We start from the raw sequence: 23,871 nt of genomic DNA on the forward strand, positions 1-23,871 counted from the left end.
AAATAAGGTCAGGCGCAGCGGCTCACACCTGTAATCCCAGCACTCTGGGAGGCTGAGGCGGATAGATCACTTAAGGTCAGGAGTTCAAGACCAGCCTGGCCAACAAGGTGAAACTCCATCTGTACTAAAAATACAAAAATTAGCCAGGCATGGTGGCTGTAATCCCGCCTACTCGGGAGGCTAAGAGAACTGCTTGAACCCGGGGGGTGCAGGTTGCAGTGAGGCGAGATAGTGCCACTGCACTCCAGCTTGGGTGACACAGCGAGACTGTCTCAAAAAAATAAATAAAGCAAAAACTCCAATCTCAACCTTACATCTCTCCAACTATCCCTGTTCCTCTTTTGAGTTAATATTTTTAAAACTTTTATTTTGAAATAATTATAGCCTTACAGGAAGTTACAAAACTGTGCAGAGAGGTCCTGGGTGCCTTTCACCCAGCTTTTCCTAATGATAACATCTTATATAACTGCAGCATAATAGCAAAACCAGAAAATAGACACTGGATACAATCTACAGACCTTACTAATATTTCAGGTTTTTTTTTACATGCACTTATTTGTGTATGTGTGTATATACAGTAGTTCTCTACAATTTATTACATGTACAGATTTGTGTAACTACCACAACAAACAAGATAAAGAACTATTACATCACCTCTTTACTCTCCATAGTCCCTAAACTCTGATCAATAATCTGTTTTCTATGTTTATATTTTTTTCATTTCCAGAATGTTATGTAAGTGGAATCATGTAGTATGCTACCTTTTGAAACTCGCATTTGACACTTCTTTCACCATAATGCTCTTGAGGTCCTCTCCAAGTTTTTGCACCTAATCCTGGTCTGTCCCATTCCATTGCTGAGTAGCATTCTACGGAATGTATGTACCACAATTTGTTTAATCATTCACCCATGGAAGGACATTCAGGGTTGTTTCCAGTTTTTGGCTATAACAAAGTTCTAAAAATATTCATTTATAGGTTTCTATGTGGACATAACTTTTCATTTCTTTGAAATAAATGCCCAGGAATGTTATTTATGGGTAATATGGTAAGTGTATAAGAAACTGGCCACCTTTTTCCAGAGTGGCTCTATCACTTAACATTTGCACTAGCAACATATAAAAGATCCAGTTTCTCTGTATCCTCACCAGCATTTGATGCTGTCACTATTTTTTACTTCTGTAGTTCTAAGAGGGCATATAGCATTATTTCATCATCACATTAATTTGTGTTTCCCTGTGGCTAAGGTGGTGAACATTTTTTCATGTGTTTATTTGCCATTAACACATGCTCTTCGGTGAAATGTCTGTTTATGGTTTTTTTTTTTTTTTTTTTTGGTCCATTGTCTAATTGGATTGTTTGTTTTTTGTTTTTGGGTTTTTTTTTTTTTTTGAGATAGAGTTTTGATCTTGCTGCCCAGGCTGGAGTGCAATGGCGCAGTCTTGGCTCACTGCAACCTCTGCCTCCTGGGTTCAAGTGATTCTCCTGCTTCAGCTGGGATTACAGGCGCCCACCACCACGCCCAGCCAATTGTTGTATTTTTAGTAGAGATGAGGTTTCACCATGTTGGCCAGGCTCGTGTCGAACTCCTGACCTCAGGTGATCAGCCCTCCTCGGCCTCCCAAAGTGCTGGGATTACAGGAGTGAGCCACTGCGCCTGGCCTGGATTGTCAGTTTTTTGTCTTTTTACTGTTGACTTTTTAAAGTTCTTTTTAGATAGAAGTCCTTTGTCAGATACACTGGCTTGTAAATATTTTCTCCAAGTCTGTAGCTAGTCTTTTCAGTCCCTTGACAGGGTATTTTGTAGAGAGGAAGCTTTTAATTTTGTGAAAGTCTAATTAATTTACTGATTTTTTTTCTTTTACAGATCATGTGTTTAGTGTTATGTCTAAGAATTCTTCACCTAGTTTGTTTTTTTTTGAAACAGGGTGTCACTCTGTCGCCCAGGCTGGAGTGTAGTGGCATGATCTCAGCTCACTGCAACCTCTGCCTCCGAGGTTCAAGAGATTCTCCTACCTCAGCCTCTGAAATAGCTGAGATTACAGGCATGTGCCACCATGTCCAGCTAATTTTTATATTTTTAGTAGAGACGGGGTTTCGCCATGTTGGCCAGGCTGGTCTTGAACTCCTGGCCTCAGATGATCTGCCCACCTCAGCCTCCCAAAGTGCTGGGGTTACAGGCATGAGCCAACGCACCCAGCCTCTTCACCTAGTCTTACGTTCCAAAGATTTTCTCCCATATTTTCTTCTAAAAGCCTTATGGGTTTTTTTCTTTTTTTGAGACAGAGTCTTGCTCTGTCAACCAGGCTGGAGTGCAGTGGTGCGAGCTCAGCTCATTGCAACCTCTGCCTTTCGGGTTCAAGAGATTCTCCTGCCTCAGCCTCCCAAAGAGCTGGGACTATAGGTGTGCACCACCACACTGGACAATTTTGGTATTTTTAGTAGAGATGGGGTTTCACCATGTTGGCCAGGTTGATCTCAAACTCCTGATCTCAGGTGATCCACCCACCTCAGCCTCCCAAAGTGCTGGGGTTACAGGCGTGAGCCACTGTGCCTGGCCACCTTATGGTTTTATTAAACCAATAGTACATTTTGAGTTAATTTCAAATAGGATATTTTCATGAATGTCCTATTGCTGTAGCACCACTTGCTGGAAATGTCGAAGTAATAACTTTCCTCCATTAAACTGCTTTTGTACCTTTGTCAAAAATCTGCAGGCCACACCATAGTTCAATCTGTGTCTGGGTTCTTTATTCTGTTGCTATCTCCTATGTGTCTAGGCCTCCTCCATTACCATGCTATCTTGGATTACTGTGGCTAAATGGTTTTAAAACCAGGTAGATTGATTCTTCCCACTTATTTTACTTTGTCAAAATTGTTTTAGCTATCCTAGCCTTCCCATATAAATACTAGGATAAGCTTGTCCATATTTACATAAAAATTTTCCCAGCAAATTTCTTTAAAGAGTTTTCTCTAGTTGCTGTTTTCCCACTTTCAGTCCTTAACTGATTCTAATAGGATAGCTATTACTGATTACTGTACCAAAACTCCTTTTCAGAAGGTCTCCAATAACCTGGATGCCAAATCCAATAGCTATTTCCTTTTTATATATCATCGACCTCTTAATGACAGGGATACGTTCTGAGAATTCCATCATTAGACTATGTCATCATTGTGCACACATCATAGAGTGTACTTATACAAACCTAAATGAATATAGCCTACAACATACCTGCACTATATGGTATTGCTCCCAGGCTACAAACCTGTAGAGTATGTGACTATACTGAACAGAGTCGACAACTGTAACACAGTAAGTATTTGTGTATCTAAATATGGCTAAACATAGAAGAGGTACAGTAAAAATGCGATATTATAATATTGTTAGGACAACCACTGTGTATGCAGTCATCGACTAAAATACCATTATGCACTGTATGACTGCATCTTAATCGCTAAGCAGGATTCTACACAGTTGACTGCATTCTCTTTTTTCTTTTTTTTTTTTTTCCTGAGACAGAGTCTCACAGAGGGCAGTGGCACGATCTCGGCATACTGCATACTCCGCCTCCTGGGTTCAAGTGATTCTCCTGCCTCAGCCTCCCAAGTAGCTGGGATTACACCATGCCCAGCTAATTTTAATATTTTTAGTAGAGATGGGGTTTCACCATGTTGGCCAGGTTGGTTTCAAACTCCTGACCTCAGGTGATCCTCCTGCCTCGGCCTCCCAAAGCACTGGGATTACAGGTGTGAGCCACTGCGTCTCCAGCCAACTGCATTCTCTTCTTGTAACACTTTATTCTCATGACTCTTTGGATAAGTTTCTGGTCTTCATTCTAAGTCACTGGCTGCTCGTTCACAGTACCTTTTGTTGGCATTCTAAGATTCAGAAAGGATGAACTGCCGTTCTCCACACACCAGCCAGAGTGATCTTCTTTAAACGTATGTTTGATCATATTATTCTGCTTAAAACTTCTAATATCTTCATTGGGAAAACAACAGGCTTTCCAACAAATGGTGCTGCAACAACTGAATATATCCATGCAAAAGAAGGAAGTTGGACCTCTACCCCAAACCATATATAAAAATTACCCCCAAACGGCTGGGCGCGATGGCTCATGCCTGTAATCCCAGCACTTTCGGAGGCTGAGGCGGGTGGATCACGAGATCAGGAGATTGAGACCATCGTGGCTAACACAGTGAAACCCAGTCTCTACTAAAAATACAAAAAATTAGCCAGGCGTGGTGGCGGGCACCTGTAGTCCCAGCTACTCGGGAGGCTGAGGCAGCAGAATGGCATGAACCCGGGAGGCAGAGCTTGCAGTGAGCAGAGATGGCACCACTGCACTCCAGCCTGGGCGACAGAGCGAGACTGCATCTCAAAAAAAAAGAAAAAAAAGTTACCTAAAATCAGATCAAGACCTAAATGTAAGAGCTGAACGATAAAAACTCTTAGAAGAAAACACAGGAGTCATCTTCAAATCTTGGATTTGACAACTGTTTCTTAAACATGTCACCAAAGCAGAAACAAGAAAAAACAGGTAAATGGGACATGAAAATTAAAAACTTGTATTTCAGTGAACATTACAAGGTGAAAAGACAACCCACAGAATGGAAGAAACTATTTGCAAACTGTGTATCTGATATGGTACTTGTGTATGCAGAATATACAAAGAACTTACAACTTAACAATAAAAGGACAAATGACCAAACTTAAAAACGAGCAAAAGATCTAAACAGGCATTTATCCAAAGAAGACACACAAATGGACAATAAACACTTAAGATGCTCAACATCCTTAGTCATTAGCAAAATACAAATAAAAACCACAATGAGATACCAACCTAGATCCCCACCACCACAGGATGGCTATGACCCAAAAGACAATAATACACACTAGTGAGGATGTAGAGAAATTGGGACCCTCATACCCTGTTGGTGACAATGTAAAATGATGCAGCCATGTTAGAAAATAGGTAGTTCCTCAAAATGTTCAACATGGAGTTACCATATGATCCAACAATTGTAGGTATATAACCAAAAGAAATGAAAACTTGTATGTCCACACAAAAACGCAGACGCGAATTAACAGCAACATTATTCATAATAGCCAAAAAGTAGAAACAACTGAAAGGCCCATTACTAATGAATGGATAAATAAAATGTGGTATATCCATACAATGGAGTACTCTTCAGCCGTAAAAAAGAATGAAGTACTGATTCATGTACAACACAGACAGACCCTGATAACCTCATGCTAAGTGAAAGAAACTAGTCACAAAAGACCACATATTATATGATTCCCATCTATTTGAAAAGTCCAGACAAATAAATTTTATACAAAGTTGATTAGTGGTTTCCCTGGCCAGGGGGTTAGGAGGATAAAGAGTGACAGGCATGGGGTTTCTTTGTAGGGGAGATAAAAATGTTCTAAAATGTTAACGATGGGTGTACAAATTTGTGAATATACTAAAAACTATTAAATTGTTTTAAATGGGTATATTGTACGGTATGTGAATTATGCATCAAAAAAGTCATTACAAAACAAACTGAAAACATGACTAGGCTTTCCAAAAAAATAAAAGTAAAAACAGAAAACTTCCAATAAAAACCCATTATAACCAGAATCAATTCCAAACTCTTTATACTGGCGATTACAAAGCCTTACAGTAGTTTAAACCTTTCTCCAGCCCCTATCATTTTGAGGTACTCTTTTCCCTAACCATTAAAAACCATTTTTACATTCATAAGTTTGTTCCTACTAAGAGCTTCTGCAAGATCTGTTCCCACTCCCTGCATATGACTGGATTCTCAATCTTTTCATATCTTAAATGCACTTAGCATGTTCACATATCTGCCACCTATTCCTTTATCAATCCAAATATTAACTGCCAACTATAGGTTGGGCTTTATGCAAGAATATACACAGAACATGGGTTTGGGGTCAGGCTTAAGTTTATCCTTGGGTTCTACCCCTCCCAGCTTAGTGACCTTGAATGTACTTAACCTCCTTGGACCTTAGTAGTTGTTGTCATTGTTTTCACTTATGAACAATAAGGAGGGATAACTAACAATAAGAAATATTTTCCATAAAAATATGCAAAGCTGCAATAATGTCACCATGAGACTCAAAATTTCATTCTGTTTTAAAGATGTCCTAATAATGCTCTAAGTCAAGACTATCTTTGCAGATAGATGCTCTATGGTATTAAGAGCTCTCAAGTTAATACTTATCTGTGCTTAAACAGTACTCAAAGCTGCTTCTCAAGGAAAACCATGGCTTTGCCTGTAGCCTTATTTCTATGTAAGTAAAATAAAACGGTTTTTAGCTAAGTCAAAGACTTGGACTTTTTAATCTTAAGAAAATCACAGCCTGGCCGGGCACGGTGGCTCACGCCTGTAATCCCAGCACTTTGGGAGGCCGAGGTGGGGGGATCACAAGGTCAGGGGATTGAGACCATGCTGGTTAACATGGTGAAACACCCTCTCTACTAAAATTACAAAAAATTAGCCGAGTGTGGTGACAGGCACCTGTAGTCCCAGCTACTCGGGAGGCTGAGGTAGGAGAATGGCGTGAACTCGGGAGGCAGAGCTTGCAAGTGAGCCGAGACAGCGCCACTGCACTCCAGCCTGGGCGACAGAGCGAGACTCCATCTCAAAAATGAAAAGAAAAAGAGAAGAGAAGATCACAGCCCTGTCACTTGCTCATTTCATCTCAAAGTATATGGATCTGCCCTTGAAAGTAATATTCCATTCTTTCATCCTAACAGTATTATTAAGCAAGTACTACACACTAGACATTATTCCAGGCACAAGAGATAAAGTTGTAAATGAAATAAAAATTCCCACCTTAACAAAGTTTATATTCTATTGAAGATAGACAACACATAAATAAAACATTATGGAATGTCAGAGGATTATAAGTGTCAAGCAAACAAAAAGCAGAGCAAGAAAAGAGATTAAGCCTTCTCAGAGAAAATACCAAATGGCAGATCCTGCCACTACTATGGGAGGGCCTGAAGGCGCTAGGGGTCCTGGACTGGGAGGCTTCAGGAGTGGTGACTGGGCCAGGGTTGCTGCTGAGGCCTAGGAGCTTAAGGAGGCAAGGACAAGGACAAGGAATAGTTCCCTGTCACCAAGATGGGCCACCTGATCAAAGACATGACAATCAAGTTCCTGGAGGAAATCTCTCTCTTCTCCTCCCCACCCATCAAGGAGTCTGAGATTGTTCACTTTCTCCTAAGGATGTCCTCAAAGATGAGGTTTTGAAGATTATGCCCATGCAAAAAGAGACCTGTGCTGGCCAGCGGATCAGGTTCAAGGGATTTGTTACAGCCAGGGACAAGAGTCACGTCAGTCTGTGTGTTAGGTGTTCCAAGGAAGTAGCCCCTGCCATCTGCAGGGCCACCATACACTGGCCAACCTCTCCATTTCCCATGTGCTGTGAAGCTACTTGGGGAACAAGATCAGTAAGACCCACAGTCCCTTGCAAGGTAACCACTGCAGCTCTGTGCTGGTGGCCTCATCCCAGTCCCTAGAGGCACTGTCCGCCCCTGTGCCCAAGAAACTGCTGCTAATGGCCCATATCAATGACTGCTATACCTCCGCCAGGAGCTGCATTGCTACCCTAGGCACCTTTGCCAAGGCCACCTTTAATACTAACTTCAAGACCTACAGCTGTCTCATCCCCAACACCTCAAGAAAGACAATATATTCAATGAGTCTCCCTATCAGGAATTCACTGACCATCCTGTAAGACCCATACCAGAGTCTCCATGAAGAAGACCCAGGCTCCAGTTGTGACTGCTATGTAGTGCTTTTATACAAGAAAAATATAGTGAATTAATTAGGACTCTTTGAAATGGGAGGGGGTGTCCAGCCTGGGCAACATGGTACAAAGTATAGTAAGATCTAGACTTACCCCACTAAAATGTAAGCTTTTGCAGGCAGGTCTCCTATCTGTCCGATTTATGCTTATATTCCTACCACCAACACCTGGCAAATAGATACTCAATAAACATTTATCGACTAAGTGACTTTGGTTGCTTACTGTTCGTATTTCACTTCTCATCTTAAACATTACCTCTTCAGAGAGGACTTCCCTGATCATTCAATCTAGATCACTTCCTCCCTCGTCCTTACCCCATTCTCCATCACTTTACCCTATTCACCTTGCTAGCATTTATCTCAATTTGTGATTATATATTTATGTACTTGTTTGTTCCTATCCCTATGGGTGTGAGCTCTGACAGGGCAGGTGTCAGCCTGCCTACTTTCGGGGGAAAAAAAAAATTCTTGAATGAAGAGAATCGTAATTTAAGTTCATGGTGTTCTGGGTATAGACAAATTATGTATCTCTGAAGACATCCAGGTATTCTTAAAATAAAACGCAACATGAGAAATTTGACATCCTAATTTATAAGGTAAGGAATAACTTCATTACGTTACCAAAAAACACAGTTATGAAATTTGGGGTCTCTGCTTTGCAGAGTAGATTGATATGCCTCTGGCCTGTTTTGGTTTTGTCAGTGCCCAGACCAAAAATAACTGTCACAGTAACAGCCAGAGTACACAGCTTCCCCAACCCCTAGTGTGGTACTAACAATTAAGGAAATATACCTTTTTAATTCCTAGAAACATGTAACTTCTTTTTTATAATGTCAGTAGGAAAAGTAGGATTTCACAGCAATCATTGGCTATGTACTACTTTAAGTAAGGAAAATTCTATTGTCATTGTCTTGTAATTTCAGAGACTTGATCTTACTAAGCAGACTGTCAGGAAAGAATTTTTTAATAGCACAGGATAAGAGAGTAGTTTTGAAAACAGGCTTAGAAACCAGTATTGTGGTGACATAAAAAGATACTGTGAACATGTACAATGTTTAATTGTCCCTTCAGATATTTAATACCTCCTTTTGATTATTGGATTTGAGCTTCTGGACTGGATTAGATTTAGGCATATGTGTGCATGCAAACCTAAAAATAATGTCACCAATAAACAAGCAGCTGTGGCTACTTTTAGCCCTGGGCAACAGATCATTAGTAAGCCCAGAAATAGTGAGGCAAGGACCCTGTTCCTCATTTGGAAATAAACTATTGATTGCTTTAACAACTGGTGGGGGCTGGTACAATCAGAGTCCGGGCAGGACCCAGGACAGGACTCAGGAAAAGGATAATTTAAAATCAAGGAGCCAGGTCATTCTGTGGGGCAGATACAGTCATGCCGAAAAGTATGGAAGCTTGAAATACATAAATGAAAATGGAATCTAGGACGTTAAAAAAAAAATTGACCAGGCGCAGTGGCTCATGCCTGTTAATCCCAGCACTTTGGGAGGCTGAGGCAGGCAGATCATGAGGTCAGGAGATCGAGACCATCCTGGCTAACACGACGAAACCCCGTCTCTACTAAAAATACAGAAAAACCAGCCAGGCGTGGTGGTGGGCGCCTGTAGTTTCAGCTACTCAGGAAGCTGAGACAGGAGAACCCACGTGAACTCGGGAGGCAGAGCTTGCAGTGAGATCGCACCACTGCACTCCAGCCTGGGCGACAGAGAAAGACTCCGTCTCAAAAACAAACAAACAAAAAAAAGAATGTTAAAAAAAATTTAAATGGGGAGATCATACAGAAAGAGGGAGGATAATTGGGTATAAGAGATTCTGGAGGATGAAGGAATTAAAACATTAAAGAACAGAGGGTGTTGTACACCATGGATTTCCTGGAATGAAAGCAAAACATGAAGATCATTCAAATAAAGAAAAATAGCAGGCCGGGTGTGGTGGTTCACGGCTGTAATCCCAGCACTTTGGAAGGCCGAGGTAGGCGGATCACCTGAGGTCGGGAGTTCGAGACCAGCCTGACCAACATGGAGAAACTGTGTCTCTACTAAAAATACAAAATTAGCCAGGCGTGGTGGTGCATGCCTGTAATCCCAGCTACTTAGGAGGCTGAGGCAGGAGAATCACTTGAACCCAGGAGGCGGAGGTCGTGGTGAGCCAAGATCATGCCATTGCACTCCAGCCTGGGCAACAAGAGCAAAACATCATCTTAAAACAAAACAAGGCCGGGAGCAGTGGCTCAAGCCTGTAATCCCACCACTTTGGGAGGCTGAGACGGGCGGATCACAAGGTCAGGAGATCGAGACCATCCTGGCTAACACGGTGAAACCTCGTCTCTACTAAAAAGTACAAAAAACTAGCCAGGCGAGGTGGCAGGCGCCTGTAGTCCCAGCTACTCGGGAGGCTGAGGCAGGAGAATGACGTAAACCCGGGAGGCAGAGCTTGCAGTGAGCCAAGATTGCGCCACTGTACTCCAGCCTGGGTGACAGAGCGAGACTCCGTCTCAAAAAACAAAACAAAACAAAACAAAACAAAACAAAACAAAACAAAACGTAGAAGCTTAAGCAGATTGAAGAAAATTTCCAAAACTAATATTCAATTACAGAATAGGAATTTTCATGCTGCAATAAGAATCTGAATATATTTATCTGAACTAGAGAGAGTTAAAAAAAAATCACTGTACTTTTTAGTAACAACTGGAGGCAAAGCATTAAAGCTGAGGACAATGCTTTGAATTTCAGTGTATCATAAGTTATGAGTAATGGGCTTTTTCATGCTAACGCCTTCTTAAATTACTCTGGATATCTCAAATTTCTTAACCTTGAGCTACATGGCTTCTTTCGTCCTGGCATGTTAGCATGTAGAAGAGTTTTATCTCAGAGAGGTTCTATTTAAAAGGTCTAAAAATCAAACAACTTTAAATTAGAAACATTACCATTTCTGCACTATTCTTGAGTTTCACAGGTACAATAGAAGTCTTTTATAGATTAATCTTGAAGGCCACACTAGAGGACTTACTGTTCCAAAGAGCATCTTTCAGGGAAGGCTTTTTTTTTTTTTGAGATGGAGTCTCGCTCTGTCACCCAGGCTGGAGTGCAGTGGCGCAATCTCAGCTCACTGCAAGCTCCACCTTCCAGGTTCACGCCATTCTCCTGCCTCAGCCTGCCAAGTAGCTGGGACTTACAGGCGCCTGCCACCACGCCCGGCTAATTTTTTGTATTTTCAGTAGAGACGAGGTTTCACCGTGTTAGCCAGGATGATCTCAATCTCCTGACCTCGTGATCTGTCTGCCTCGGCCTCCCAAAGTGGTGGGATTACAGGTGTGAGCCACCACGCAGGCCAGGAAGGCTCTTTTTAAAAACAAGTGTGAATTATTACTATTTCTTTTTCTCTCTTCTTTTTTGAGACAGGATCTTGCTGTCTCCAGGCTGGAGTACAGTGGTGTGAACAGGGCTCACTGCAGCCTTGACCTCCTGGGCTCAAGCGATCCTCCTGCCTCAGCCCCCCAAATACCTAGGACTTCAGGCGCATGTGCCACCGTGCCCAGCTAATTTTATATTTTTTGTAGAGATGAGATTTCACCATGATGCTCAGGCTGGTCGCAAATTCCTGGGCTCAAATGAGTCACTTGCCTCGGCCTCCCATAGTGTTGGGAGTAACCAAATCTGTTACTCTTTATTTCTAAAAGCTACCTAAAAATTAAAATAGGGCCGGGTGTGGTAGCTCATGCCTGTAATCCCAGCATCTTAGGAGGCTGAGGTTGGCAGATCACTAGAGGCCAGGAGTTTGAGACCAGCCTGGCCAACATGGTGAAACCCTGTCTCTGCTAAAAATACAAAAATTAGCCAGGTGTGTTGGTGCATGCTTGTAACCTTCAGCTATTTGGAAGGCTGAGGCAAAAGAATCACTTGAACCCGGGAGGCAGACGTTGTAGTGAGCTGAGACCATGCCACTGCACTCCAGCCTGGATGACAGAGGGAGATTCTATCTCAAAAAAAAGACTAAAATGATAAGGGGGGAAATATATAAATCCACAAGGTCAAGGAACAGAATAAGAGAAAGTATGTGGAAGACGGAGAACAGATGGAGGAACAGGATAAATTTAGGAGGGCAAAGGTCTTATGTAAAATATATTTTAGGAAAATATTGTTTGTTACATATACACTCACATATACATATACATGTATATGTACACCCAGCCACAATGTATCTCTGTCAAAAAGTTTGAAAATTGGTGGCTTGAAGTATACACACAAAGGGACACAGTTAAGAGACCCAATCAGCATGGCAGAGTTAGTCACGGCTTGGAACTTAGGACCAAGGTCAGGCATGGATGAGGAGGGTGCCTATTTGAAATTCAGAATAAACAGTTGACATCCTTCCTTAGAGATCAACTTTAATTACAATGAAACAGAATATGAGCCACAGTTCATTTGCTGACTTATTTCCCAGCTAAAGTAAACAAAAATCAATGGTCAGCAAGTGGGTTTTGCCTCAAAGAGAACTACTAGTTTTAGCAAACACTGAAAAAATCTAAATTCTAGTAAATTTATATTAAATTTTAAGAATGTTACACATAAAGATATTCCTAATTACAACATCAGGTAACAGAGACATTTTGGTTAAACATATACAATTTCTAACTATTAGCTTCCTTTAAAAGGGAATACCTAATTCTCAAAACTATCTTCTATTGGATTCTGGGATACTGATTTCTCCTGACTCTCATTCTAAGTCTCCAAAGAATGGCTTTGCAATGTCTTTTGCTAACTGCCTCCTCTGCTCATGCCCTAAAATAATATTCTTAGGTTCTAATCTCATAATGGGAGATCCCAAAATAATAGTAGCTATGATTTACTGAATGGTAATTATGTGACACTGTTCTAAAGTGCTCTATATGTATTACTCATCCTCGTAACTATCATACGATAGGTCCTATCACGGCAAAAAAAAGAAAAACAAAAACAAAAAACAGAGAAAATATGAATTCACAATTTTTTGGGGTAGACAGGGGTCTCACTATGTTGCCCAGGCTGGTCTCAAGCAATCCTCCTGCCTCCACAATTGAGCCACCACATTTGGCCCAATGCAGTTGCTGACAAGCGATGAAGAACAAAAAATGGGCCAGGTGCAGTGGCTCATGTCTGTAATCCCAGCAAGTATGCATTCCAGCTCTGCCACTAACATGCTCTAAGACCTTGGTTAAATTATTTCAAAGTACACCTGTTTCATTATCTGTAAAACAGGAATAATCCAAGAGAAAAGAAAGTATATGCCTACACAAAGACTCATAGCAGCTTTATGCTGAATAAACAAGTTGTTGTGTATCTCAATGAAATAGTACTCAGCAATAAAAAGTAATTAACTAACTGATAATTTCCAAAATAATTATGGTGAGTGAAAGAAGGCTGACCCCAGCCCCCCACCAAAAAGACAAAGAGAAAACATACCATCCATTTATATACAGTATTAGAAATACAGGTAGGGCGCAGGGGCTCATGCCTGTAATCCCAGCACTTTGAGAGGCCAAGGCAGGCGGATCACAAGAACAGGAGATCGAGACCATCCTGGCTAACATGGCGAAATCCTGTTTCTACTAAAAATTTAAAAAAAAAATTAGCCGGGCGTGGTGGCGGGCGCCTATAGTCCCAGCTATTCAGGAGGCTGAGGTAGGAGAATGGCATGAACCCGGGAGGCAGAGCTTGCAGTGAGCCAAGATCGCACCACTGCACTCCAGCCTGGGTGACAGAGCGTGACTCCGTCTCAAAAAAAAAAAAAAAAAAAAAAAAAAGAAATACAGTGAAAGAAAGCAAGCACAGTGGCTGCCTGGGGACCAGGGGTAGTGGGGAAGAAGGGATTACAAAAGATCACAAGGAGGCTTGAGAAAACTTTTGAGGTGACAAATATGTTCATTATCTTGACTGTTGTGATGGTTTTACAGGTTTATAGGTATGTCAAAACTTACTAAGTTGTACACTTTATGTGCACTTATTCTATCTCAGTTATACCTCAACAAAGCTGTTTTCTCAAAAGGAGTAACACAGATTTGACAGGGTCCTTGTTAGTAATTAATGGGTTAATATACATAATACACATAAAACACATAACATTTGCTGGAAAATATTGCCATTATAATTCTAAATTCTATGATTCAGACAAACACAAATTCAAAGAATTTTTTTGTATTTCTTCAGGCAAACCTAATACAAACTAATAAAAATAATGCCCATAAAAAGTTAAAAACATATTAAAGAAAACAAGTATTTTCACAATGCATTTCACCAAAAACTTGGCATAGATTATTTCATGTAATCCTTATAACAATCCATTGAGATGGGTGTTACTATCCTCCTTTACATATGAAGATAAAAAGCCTAATGAGTGAGTATATAACTTGCCTGAGTTCATACAGTAAGTAGAAAAGGTTATTAGATCTCATGGACTTAAGTCCATGCAATGGTTTTTACTGCACAAAAAGGTCACCTGACTGCCTGTTTTAAAAAGGAAAGTCTACAGAATCTAAACCTGTGACAAAAAAGAATTTCACTGTGAAACCTTAAGGAACCTGGCATTCTGCTACATAAAGTAAATTAGCATCACTTACCATATCTGTAGCTTGATCTTCTTTCCTTGTAATTCAACTGTTTTGATCTTGAAGTCTATTCCTGCAATGCAGAAAAAAAGGTAAACTGTAACTGTGCCTTTACATCTGGCTATACTAAAATTAATCACAGTAAAAAGGCTCACACCTTTTAAACTTGTCTGTGTTTGATTCCAGATATTCACAAAGTATGTGACACTGAGCAAATGTATTCAATTTTAAACCCTAGTAATACAAGATCCAGGATAGGAGGAAAAATAGACACAGAAAGGCCAAGTTTTGGGCTGGGCATGGTGGCTCACACCTTTAATCCCCACACTTTTGAGAGGCTGAGGCGGGCGGACGGCGTAAGCCCAGGAGTTCGAGACCAGCCTGGGCACATGGTGAAACCCTGTTTCTACTAAAAATACAAAAATATTAAAAACACAAAAAATTGGCCGGACATAGTGGCACACGACTGGACTGTAGTCCCAGCTGCTCAGGAGGCTGAGGGAGGAGAATCCCTTGAACCCAGGAGGCAGAGGTTGCAGTGAGCCTTTAATTGCGCCACTGCACTTGAGCCTGGGCAACAGAACGAGATCATGTCCAAAAAAAAGACAGAGAGAGAAATAGAAACAGAAAAAAGAGTGAATTTTTACAAATTAGGATGTAAGAAAGTAAAATTTAAAATGCCTAATATTCTAATGCATAAGAATAAAAAGGTTCCTAGTGGGGGAAAAATATTGAGTTCGCTAACTTGCAGAACAAAGGAAAACTACCAAGGATAGAGGGTCATTTCGTAATGATAAAGCAGTCTATTCTTTAGGAAGGGATAAAAATACAAATATTTAGCATGAAGCAAAAATTAATAGAACTGCAAAGAGAAATACATAAACCTACAATTATAGTTGGAGACTTCAACATCCCTTCCCTGAAAAACAGATTTTTTTTAAGTAGACAGAAAAATCAATAATGATACAGAAGACTTAAACCACACTACATTAACCAGTTTGACATAATCTCCATCCATCAGCAACAGAATACATACCATTTTCAAGTGCAGACTGAACATGTACCAAGAGAAAACATAAGGGTCGTAAAAGAAGTTTCAACACATTTAACAGTATTGAAGTCACCGGGCACAGTGGCTCACGCCTGTAATCCCAGCACTTTGGGAGGCCAAGGCAGGTGGATCACCTGAGGTCAGGAGTTTGAGACCAGTCTGGCTAACGTGGTGAAACCCCGTCTCTACTAAAAATACAAAAATTAGCTGGGTGTAGTAGTGCACGCTTGCAATCCCAGCTACTCGGGAGGCTGAGGCAGGAGAATCACTTGAACCTGTGAGGCAGAGGATGCAGTAAGCTGAGATCGCACCATTGCACTCCAGCCTGGGCGACAGAGCGAGACTCCGTCTCAAAAACAAACAAAAAAACAAAACAAACAAACAAACAGAGTATTGAGGTCATACAAAGTATGTTTTCACTTTCTGTTTTTGTTTTTTTTTTTGAGACAAGGTCTTGTTCTTTCACCCAGGCTAGAGTGCAGTGGCATGATCTCAGCTCACTGTAACCTCCACTTTCCGGCTTAAGTGATCCTCTTACCTCAGCCTTCCAAGTAGCTAAGACCACAGGCACGAGCCACCATGCCTAGCTAAGTTTTGCATCTTTTTGTAGGACGGGGTCTCGCCATGTTGGCCAGGCTGGTCTCAAACGCTCAAAGTGACCCACTGGCCTTGGCCTCCCAAGGTGCTAGGATTACGGACGTGAGTCACTGCACCCAGCCCAAAGTATGCTTTCTGTCTGCAACAAAATGAACTAGAAATCAGTAACAGAAACACATCTGGGAAAACTCCCAAATATCTGGAAATTCATGGATCAAAAAAGAAATTATAGTGAAAATTAGAAAATTTCTGAAATGAATTAAAAAGAGAACATAATATCAAACTTTGTAGAATACAGCTAAAGCAGTGTTTTAGAAAGAAATTCATAGTATTATATTAAAAGTTCACATTAGGAAATAAAACTGTAACAAAATGCAAGCATTGTTTCAGAAGGGGTCAAATACCAAAAGAGTAGGTTCAGTCAGTAATTCTTAAAGTATGTTCCAAAGATCAAAAAGCCAAGTTTTCAACAGCAGTGTCCTATAGGGCTTACTTGACAGAGTTGAAAAGAAGTTATTAGAGAAAGAAAAAGGTACCTTCAAAACAGGGTCAATCCAGAAAAAGGTATAAGCTGCAAACTAAGCATTACTAGAAGGTTCATTCATCCATCCAATCATCCATCCATTCATTCATTCATCCATCCATCCATCCACCCACCCACCCACCATGGCAAGGACGCCACAAAAATACTCTGAAGTTCTGGCATGCATCCTTACACTTTCTACACGAGAATTCTGAAGCTGCTCTGTGACTGTATCATCTTATGAATGACAGCGATAGTCCATTTGACTTGAAGGCAATAAGTGGAGTAAAAAGATAGCAAAAAGCAAAGTGAAAGAAAGGGCTAACATCTGTTTATAAAAGGAATATTAAGTAAATTTGCAGACAAATTTGAGTTATCCAATCCCAGCAATAGAGCACTCCCAATAAACTGAAACTTATTTCACTACAAAACATTCAGAAATTTTTCATATATCAAGCACACTGTCAATAAATTTCTTCAAGAGAAACTGCTGTACGCCAGAAATAAAGACGGAACCGAAAACCAGAACAGATAAAGAGGCTTTACTTGCACTTTGGCAGTGGCAGGGCTGTAGAGAACATAACCAAAGAGCTTGCTTTTTGTTTTGTTTTGTTTTATGGAGACAGGCTGTCGTTCTGTTGCCCAGGATGGAGTGCAGTGTCACGGTCATGGCTCACTGCAGCCTCGACCTCCTGGGCTCAGGTGATCCTCCCATCTCAGCCTCCTGAGTAGCTGGGACTACAGGTATGTGCCACCCTGCCCAGCTAATTCTTGTATTTTTTGTAGAGACGACATCCCGCTATGTTGCCCAGGCTGGTGCTCCAACTCCTGGGCTCAAGTGATCCTCCTGCCACAGGCTCCCAAGATGCCGGAATTACAGGCGTGAGCCACTGCATCCAACCTGAGCTTGCTTTTTTTCTTTGAGATGGAGTCTCGCTCTGTCACCCAGGAGTGCAGTGGTGCTATCTCGGCTTACTGCAAGCTCCTCCTCATGGGTTCACGCCATTCTCCTGCCTCAGCCTCCTGACTAGCTGGGACTATAGGCATCTGACACCACGCCTGGCTAATTTTTTGTATTTTTAGTAGAGACCGGGTTTCACCGTGTTAGCTAGGATGGTCCCAATCTCCTGACCTCGTGATCCACCCACCTCGGACTCCTAAAGTGCTGGGATTACAGGCGTGAGCCACCGCGCCCGGCCTGAGCTTACATTTTTCACAGCCATACTGAGAACACGATGAAAGGTCTAGGTCTGGAGACTTTAAGCAACTGGAACCAAGACCTTCTTTGCCTGAAACCTAGAAAAGACTACAATCTGAGTGAGAGCTGCCAAGGGAAAAAAACAAAACACAACTATTCACTGGCAAAGGGTGATCATAAGTAAGCTTCGGATACCAGGCCTCACGGTTCAGATTTGACGATCCGAATACATAAAAAATGATCCTTGGCTATTAACAGCAAATGTAAAAACTTTCTGAAGGTACAAATTCTTCAGATCCTACAGGATTCCCACAAATAAAACTCTACTTAATACTAGCTAACAATACAAAATTAAGAAATATTAAATGCCACATAAAATTTACCCACTTTGAGTAAGTCAATAAAGAAAACTGAACCCCCAAATTTTCAGATACAGTAATTACTTAACAGGATTAAAATTACTAAGGGGGGCCGGGCACAGTGGTTCACGCCTGTTATCCCAGCACCTTGGGTGGCTGAGGCGGGGGTATCACTTCAAGTCAGGAGTTCAAGACTAGCCTGGCCAATGTGGTGAAACTCCGTCTCTACTAAAAATACAAAAATTAGCCAGGCATGGTGGCACGTGCCTGTAATCCCAGCTACTCGGGAGGCTGAGGCATGAGAATCGCTTGAACCCAGGAGGTGGAGGCTGCAGTGAGCCAAGATTGCACCACTGCACTCCAGCCTGGGCAACAGCGCAAGCCTATATCTCAAAAAAACACATAATAAATAAATATGGCCAGGCGCGGTGGCTCACACCTATAATCCCAGCACATTCAGAGGCCGAGGCAGGAGGGTCACCTGAGGTCAGGAGTTTGAGACCTGCCTAGCCAACATGGTGAAACCCCATCTCCACTAAAAATACAAAAATTAGCCAGGCGTGGTGGTGGGCACCTGTAATCCCAGCTACTCGGGAGGCTGAGACAGGGAAATTGCTTGAACCTGGGAGGTGGAGGTTGTAGTGAGTCAAGACCCTGCCACTGTACTCCAGCCTGGGTGACAAGAATGAAGCTGTCTCAAAAATATAGAATGAAAGAAATGACATGACATGACATGACATGACATGAAATAGATAAAATAAGGGGGCTTTTTTTTTTTTTTAAATAAGGAAAAAGGCTGGGTGTGGTGGCTCATGCCTATAATCCTAGCACTTTAGCAGGCCAACGTAAGAGGATCGCTTGAGTCCAGGAGTTCAAGACCAGCCTGAGCAACATGGCAAAACCTCATCTCTACAAAAAAATTAGCCAGGCATGGTGGTGCACACCTGTAGTCCCAGCTACTTGGGAGGCTGTGGTGGGAGAATCACCTGAGTCCAGGATGTTGAGGCTGCAGTGAGCTGTGATCATGCCACTGCACTCCAGCCTGAGCAAGAGAGTAACACCCTGTCTCAAAATAAATATTTAGAAAAACATGAGACAAACAAAAACAAGGTAGTAAATTTTTCATAAAGCTTGACTTTAAAAGCTGTCCTTTTATTGAGATTACAGTCAGAGTAAGTTTTTGAAAATGACAAGTTGATTTGTTTTCTCTATGCTTTCAGGATAAAATTGTGAAAATGCCTGTTAGTATGGAAGTCTTCAGTCTACATGACATCCCTGATCATCATGTTTTCTCATGTCTCTTGCTTAGCATATGCTACTTCCTAAATCCTCTCCTCATCCCAGTTTTCTTTTCCTGGTAAACTTCATTTGTCTTTCAAGATTCAGTTTTGCTCCTGTGGAACAAACACAAGAGAGGTATCTATGCAAGCCTCAACTGATAGTGAACATTTAATGAAGCAATCTGTCTAAAACACATAAACAGACCTAAAGGTAACTCAAACTTCGGAAGAAAATATGTGCTGCAGTCTTAAATCTATATATATATGTGTGTGTATGTATATATATGAGATAATTAAAACCTGTTATGTGTTTCTAAAGAATATTGGTTTGATCCTTATTGCTGATATCTTTCCATGGCAGATGGGTGATAGTATATACCAATAATTAAAATTTCAAATACAGACTTCACAGATTTCTCCAGGAAAAATAATTATTTTTGATCCAAATATTCTGGGGATCCAGGGAAGAAAAAAGAAAACAAAGTCCTTGCCTATAAACTTCTGCAAAGAGGTCCTGGGGTAGAGAAATGTTCACCATATAAAAGGAAGAAACAAAATCATTCATAACTTCGCTCTACTCTGCATCTCATTTTTCATAACTAACCTCTCAACAAGAAATGGTTTAACACCAACCTTCAACAAAACCTGTTATCCCCAGAATCTACAATAATACCCCATTCCTTCAAACTCTTGGGTTTACCTTATTGCTCCTCTCTTAATTTGAGCCAGTCTGCTTTTTAATCAGCCAAAATATTTCAGCTTGCCCCTATTATGTTTCTCATACACAATCAAAAGAAAAAAGGGCCATTTACCCACCATTTAACCTAACCCTATTTCTACAGCCCATATTATGTTTTTCTTTAAGAATTTCTCAGAAAATCATCCTAAAATGACCCGGCTGTCTAGACTAACTCTGAACATGACCAACAACTTCAGCTGGGCATACAATTTATTAATTAATCTTAACGACAAGTGTGACAACTGATACTATTTCAGGAAACTTGCCTGAAGAAAGATGAAATAAGGATACAATCTGAAAGCTCTAAATCCCCTGGGATGGAAACTAGGCATCGCTGGAAAATGTCTAAGAATTTGGGCTGTTTTCAGGTACCTACTTAATCTAACTGGTCAAGATAGAAGCCTCATTTTGGACTTCCTAAGTTTCCCTCACATTTCATCTAGTCAATAATCACAACTACTAGACTTTACTACTAAACCTCTTAAATTTGGAGGTTAAGGATCCTTCCTCACTGAGTTTCCTCTCCATTTCACTTTTTGTTTTTATCAAACTTCTTGAAAGTTACCTATATGTGCTGTTTCTAGTTTTCTCTCCTCCCACCTCTTGAATCCTTTCCAAACAGGCTTTGTTGTTATTATTAACCACCCAACACACACACATACACACACACACACACACACACACACAGCTCTTTGTTGTTATTATTAACCACCCAACACACACACATACACACACACACACACACACACACAGCTCTTTGTTGTTATTATTAACCACCCAACACACACACACACACACACACACACAGCTCTCACTATGGTCAATGATTGCCGTGTTCCCAAATCCAATGATCATTTCTAAGTCCTCATCTGATCTTTTTTTTTTTCCTTTTCTTTTTTTTTCTGAGACAGAGTCTCACTCTTACACCCAGGCTGGAATGGAGTGGCACCATCTCAGCTCACTGCAACCTCTGCCTTCCAAGTTCAAGCAATTCTCCTGCCTCAGTCTCCTGAGAAGCTGGGACTACAGGCACGCACCACCATACACGGCTAACTTCTGTATTTTTAGTAAAGTCAGGGTTTCACCATGTTGGCCAGGCTGGTCTCGAACTCCTGACCTCAGGCGATCCACTCACCTCGGCCTCCCAAAGTTCTGGGATTACAGGAATGAGCCACCGTGCCTGGTCCTCATCTGATCTTACTAGCTATAGATGAAGGAGTTCTTCACTCTTTTCTGCATGAAAACTCCTGACTTTCCTACCTTTCTAGCCACTCATCAATCTTCATTGCTGGTTTCTCCTCATCTCTCTGACCCCTAAAAATTGAAGTGGACTTCTATTTTCTATCTTGACGCATTTCCTAGTTTCGTGGTGTTAAATTCCACATACACACTGATGATCTCTCATCTCAACTCTCCCCTGAACTCCAAACCCAAGATACCCAACTGCTTATTAGTTATCTCTATCCCATCTCTCACAAACACTAAAAGAAAAATCTTTAAATCCATAAATAAGGCCCTACATATTCTCCCACCTCCCCCTTTCTACCCTGCCCTCAGCATTTTCTACATCATCTCACTCTGATCTAGCTAACTGTATTGACTTCCCTTTTGTTGCTCTATGCACAAGACAGCCAGGTTCGCCTCTCACTACCTTTCCATAAAGGTACTATTCCCCTAACCTCTGACTACCTTTCTCATCCATCATGGCTCTTTCCCCTAGCTACACTAAGTTGCAATATTTCTCCATGTTCCCCACCCATTGTCTGTTAACACTTCTAACCTTCTTCCTGACTTTTAAACTTTAACATGTCCTTATTTCTGTTATTATCCATCTCTCATTGCCAAAATGTGAGACTCAAAAGGGTAGAGATTTTTATCTGTTGAGTTAAATTCCCCACACCCAGAACAATACCTGACATTTAGCAGGCAATTCAACAAATATCTGTCGAATAAACAGATAAATGGTGTTTTCTGGAGAAATTAAGGAGTCCCTGAGAAAAATGCTTCACCCTTAAGTTGAAACATCACTTGACAAGCCTCGCCCTTTTCTACTCTGCTACCTATCAGCTTTTTACAGCCTCAGGCCAAAGGTTCCAATGAGACATTAAAACTTTTTTTTTTTGGGGGGAGCAGGGTCTCCCTGTTGCGCAGGCTTGAGTGCAGTGGCATGATCTTGACTCACTGCAACCTCCACCTCTCAGGTTCAAGCCATTCTTCTGCTACAGCCCCCGGAGCAGCTGGGACTACAGGCATGTGCCACCACACCCAGTTAACTTTTGTATTTTTAGTAGAGGGGGGTTTCACCATGTTGGAGAGGCTGGTCTGGAACTTCTGGCCTTATGTGATCTGCCCTCCCTGGCCTCCCAAACTGCTGGGATTATAAACGTGAGCCACTGCATCCGGCCAGGTATCAAAACAAGGAAAAAAAAAGTTAATAGAGGCAATGTGAGACATAATAAATTAGAAAAGCAAACCAGGACGTCTGACATCTAACAGAAGTTTGAAAAGGCACAGAGAAAGTGACATATAGAAAATAATAAAAAAAAAATTAGACAACAAAACAGAACTAAAAGAATCTACTTCTACACTGAAAAACCCACCAAGAACCTAGCATAATGAACAATGAGCATAAAACTTACACCAAAGTACATCACAATGAAATTTCAGAATACCAGAAATAGTTTATAAAAGCATGCAGAGAAACAAACTAAGCCACATTAAAAGATCAACTCTCAACTTCTCAATAACACTAAAATCCAGAAGACAAAAGGACAGTATCTTTTAATAATACTTTCAACCTATATCCAGTCGAAACCAAATGAAAGGCATTCCCAGACATAGAAGATCTCAAAATATTTACCTCTCATGCATCCTTTCTAAGATAGCACTAAGAAATTGCTTTACCATACCAACAAAGAAGAAGAAATGAAATCCATTCAACAGTGTGAAGTAAAGGGTAGACAAAATTGGCCTAGAGAGCAACCAGTTCAGAATAGAAAAGTTCCAGGGGGGATGTTTCCTGGGAGTGGGAAGGAGGAAACAGTATTAGAATTTATATGAAAAACAAAAGGATCTGACAATTCTACATGAGATAAAGAAGAGACAGTGCCTTGAAATCTATGCAAATATAACAACAAACTGTAAACTACAATAAAAACAAAAAGTTATACGAAAAAGAAAATGCAATTATAGTACACTATTTGGCTTAGCAGTTAACCAAAATACTTGTTATTACTAATTGAAATGATGAAGGAAAAGGTGCCAGGAATATCTGGTGGTGTAAGAGTATTAAATTCTCATCTTCCATAACAAGAAGAGTGTTTCTAAGACTAGGTTTTTGTAAAGTTTAGAAACATATGACTAGAGAATATGGAGTTGAATAACAGAAGAAAAAGTCTAAAAATGTTTGGGAAAGGTAAGGCGCAGGTGCATATGGGGCAAGAATCTGTTGTTGCAGTTGCTGCTTCACTGTCACAGCTCTGAAGTAATATGACTTCTAAAAATCTGTACCTATTAACAGAAATAAACATTAGGCTAACAGAGGAGGAGGTATGTTTACAAATGCATTCTCTCCACTGCTTAACCACTTCATTTCAATCCATCACTCTTTTTTTTTTTTTGAGACGGAGTCTCACTCTGTCGCCCAGGCTGGAGTGCAGTGGCGCAATCTCCGCTCACTCCAACCTCTGCCTCCTGG

General features: G+C 41.0%; 1 protein-coding gene across 1 annotated transcript in view; it reads right to left on the minus strand.

Moving 5' to 3' along the window:
- The window catches only part of RAB10 (RAB10, member RAS oncogene family), a 107,694-nt gene that overhangs the window by 26,754 nt on the left and 57,069 nt on the right, over positions 1-23,871 (minus strand). The window contains exon 2 of the mRNA XM_011972682.1: positions 14,440-14,500. Within this exon, the coding sequence (XP_011828072.1) occupies positions 14,440-14,500 (61 nt within the window). The remainder of the gene's footprint in view (positions 1-14,439; positions 14,501-23,871) is intronic.

This window comes from Mandrillus leucophaeus, unplaced genomic scaffold (genome assembly GCF_000951045.1).
Source record: "Mandrillus leucophaeus isolate KB7577 unplaced genomic scaffold, Mleu.le_1.0 Scaffold13, whole genome shotgun sequence".
NCBI lineage: Eukaryota > Metazoa > Chordata > Mammalia > Primates > Cercopithecidae > Mandrillus > Mandrillus leucophaeus.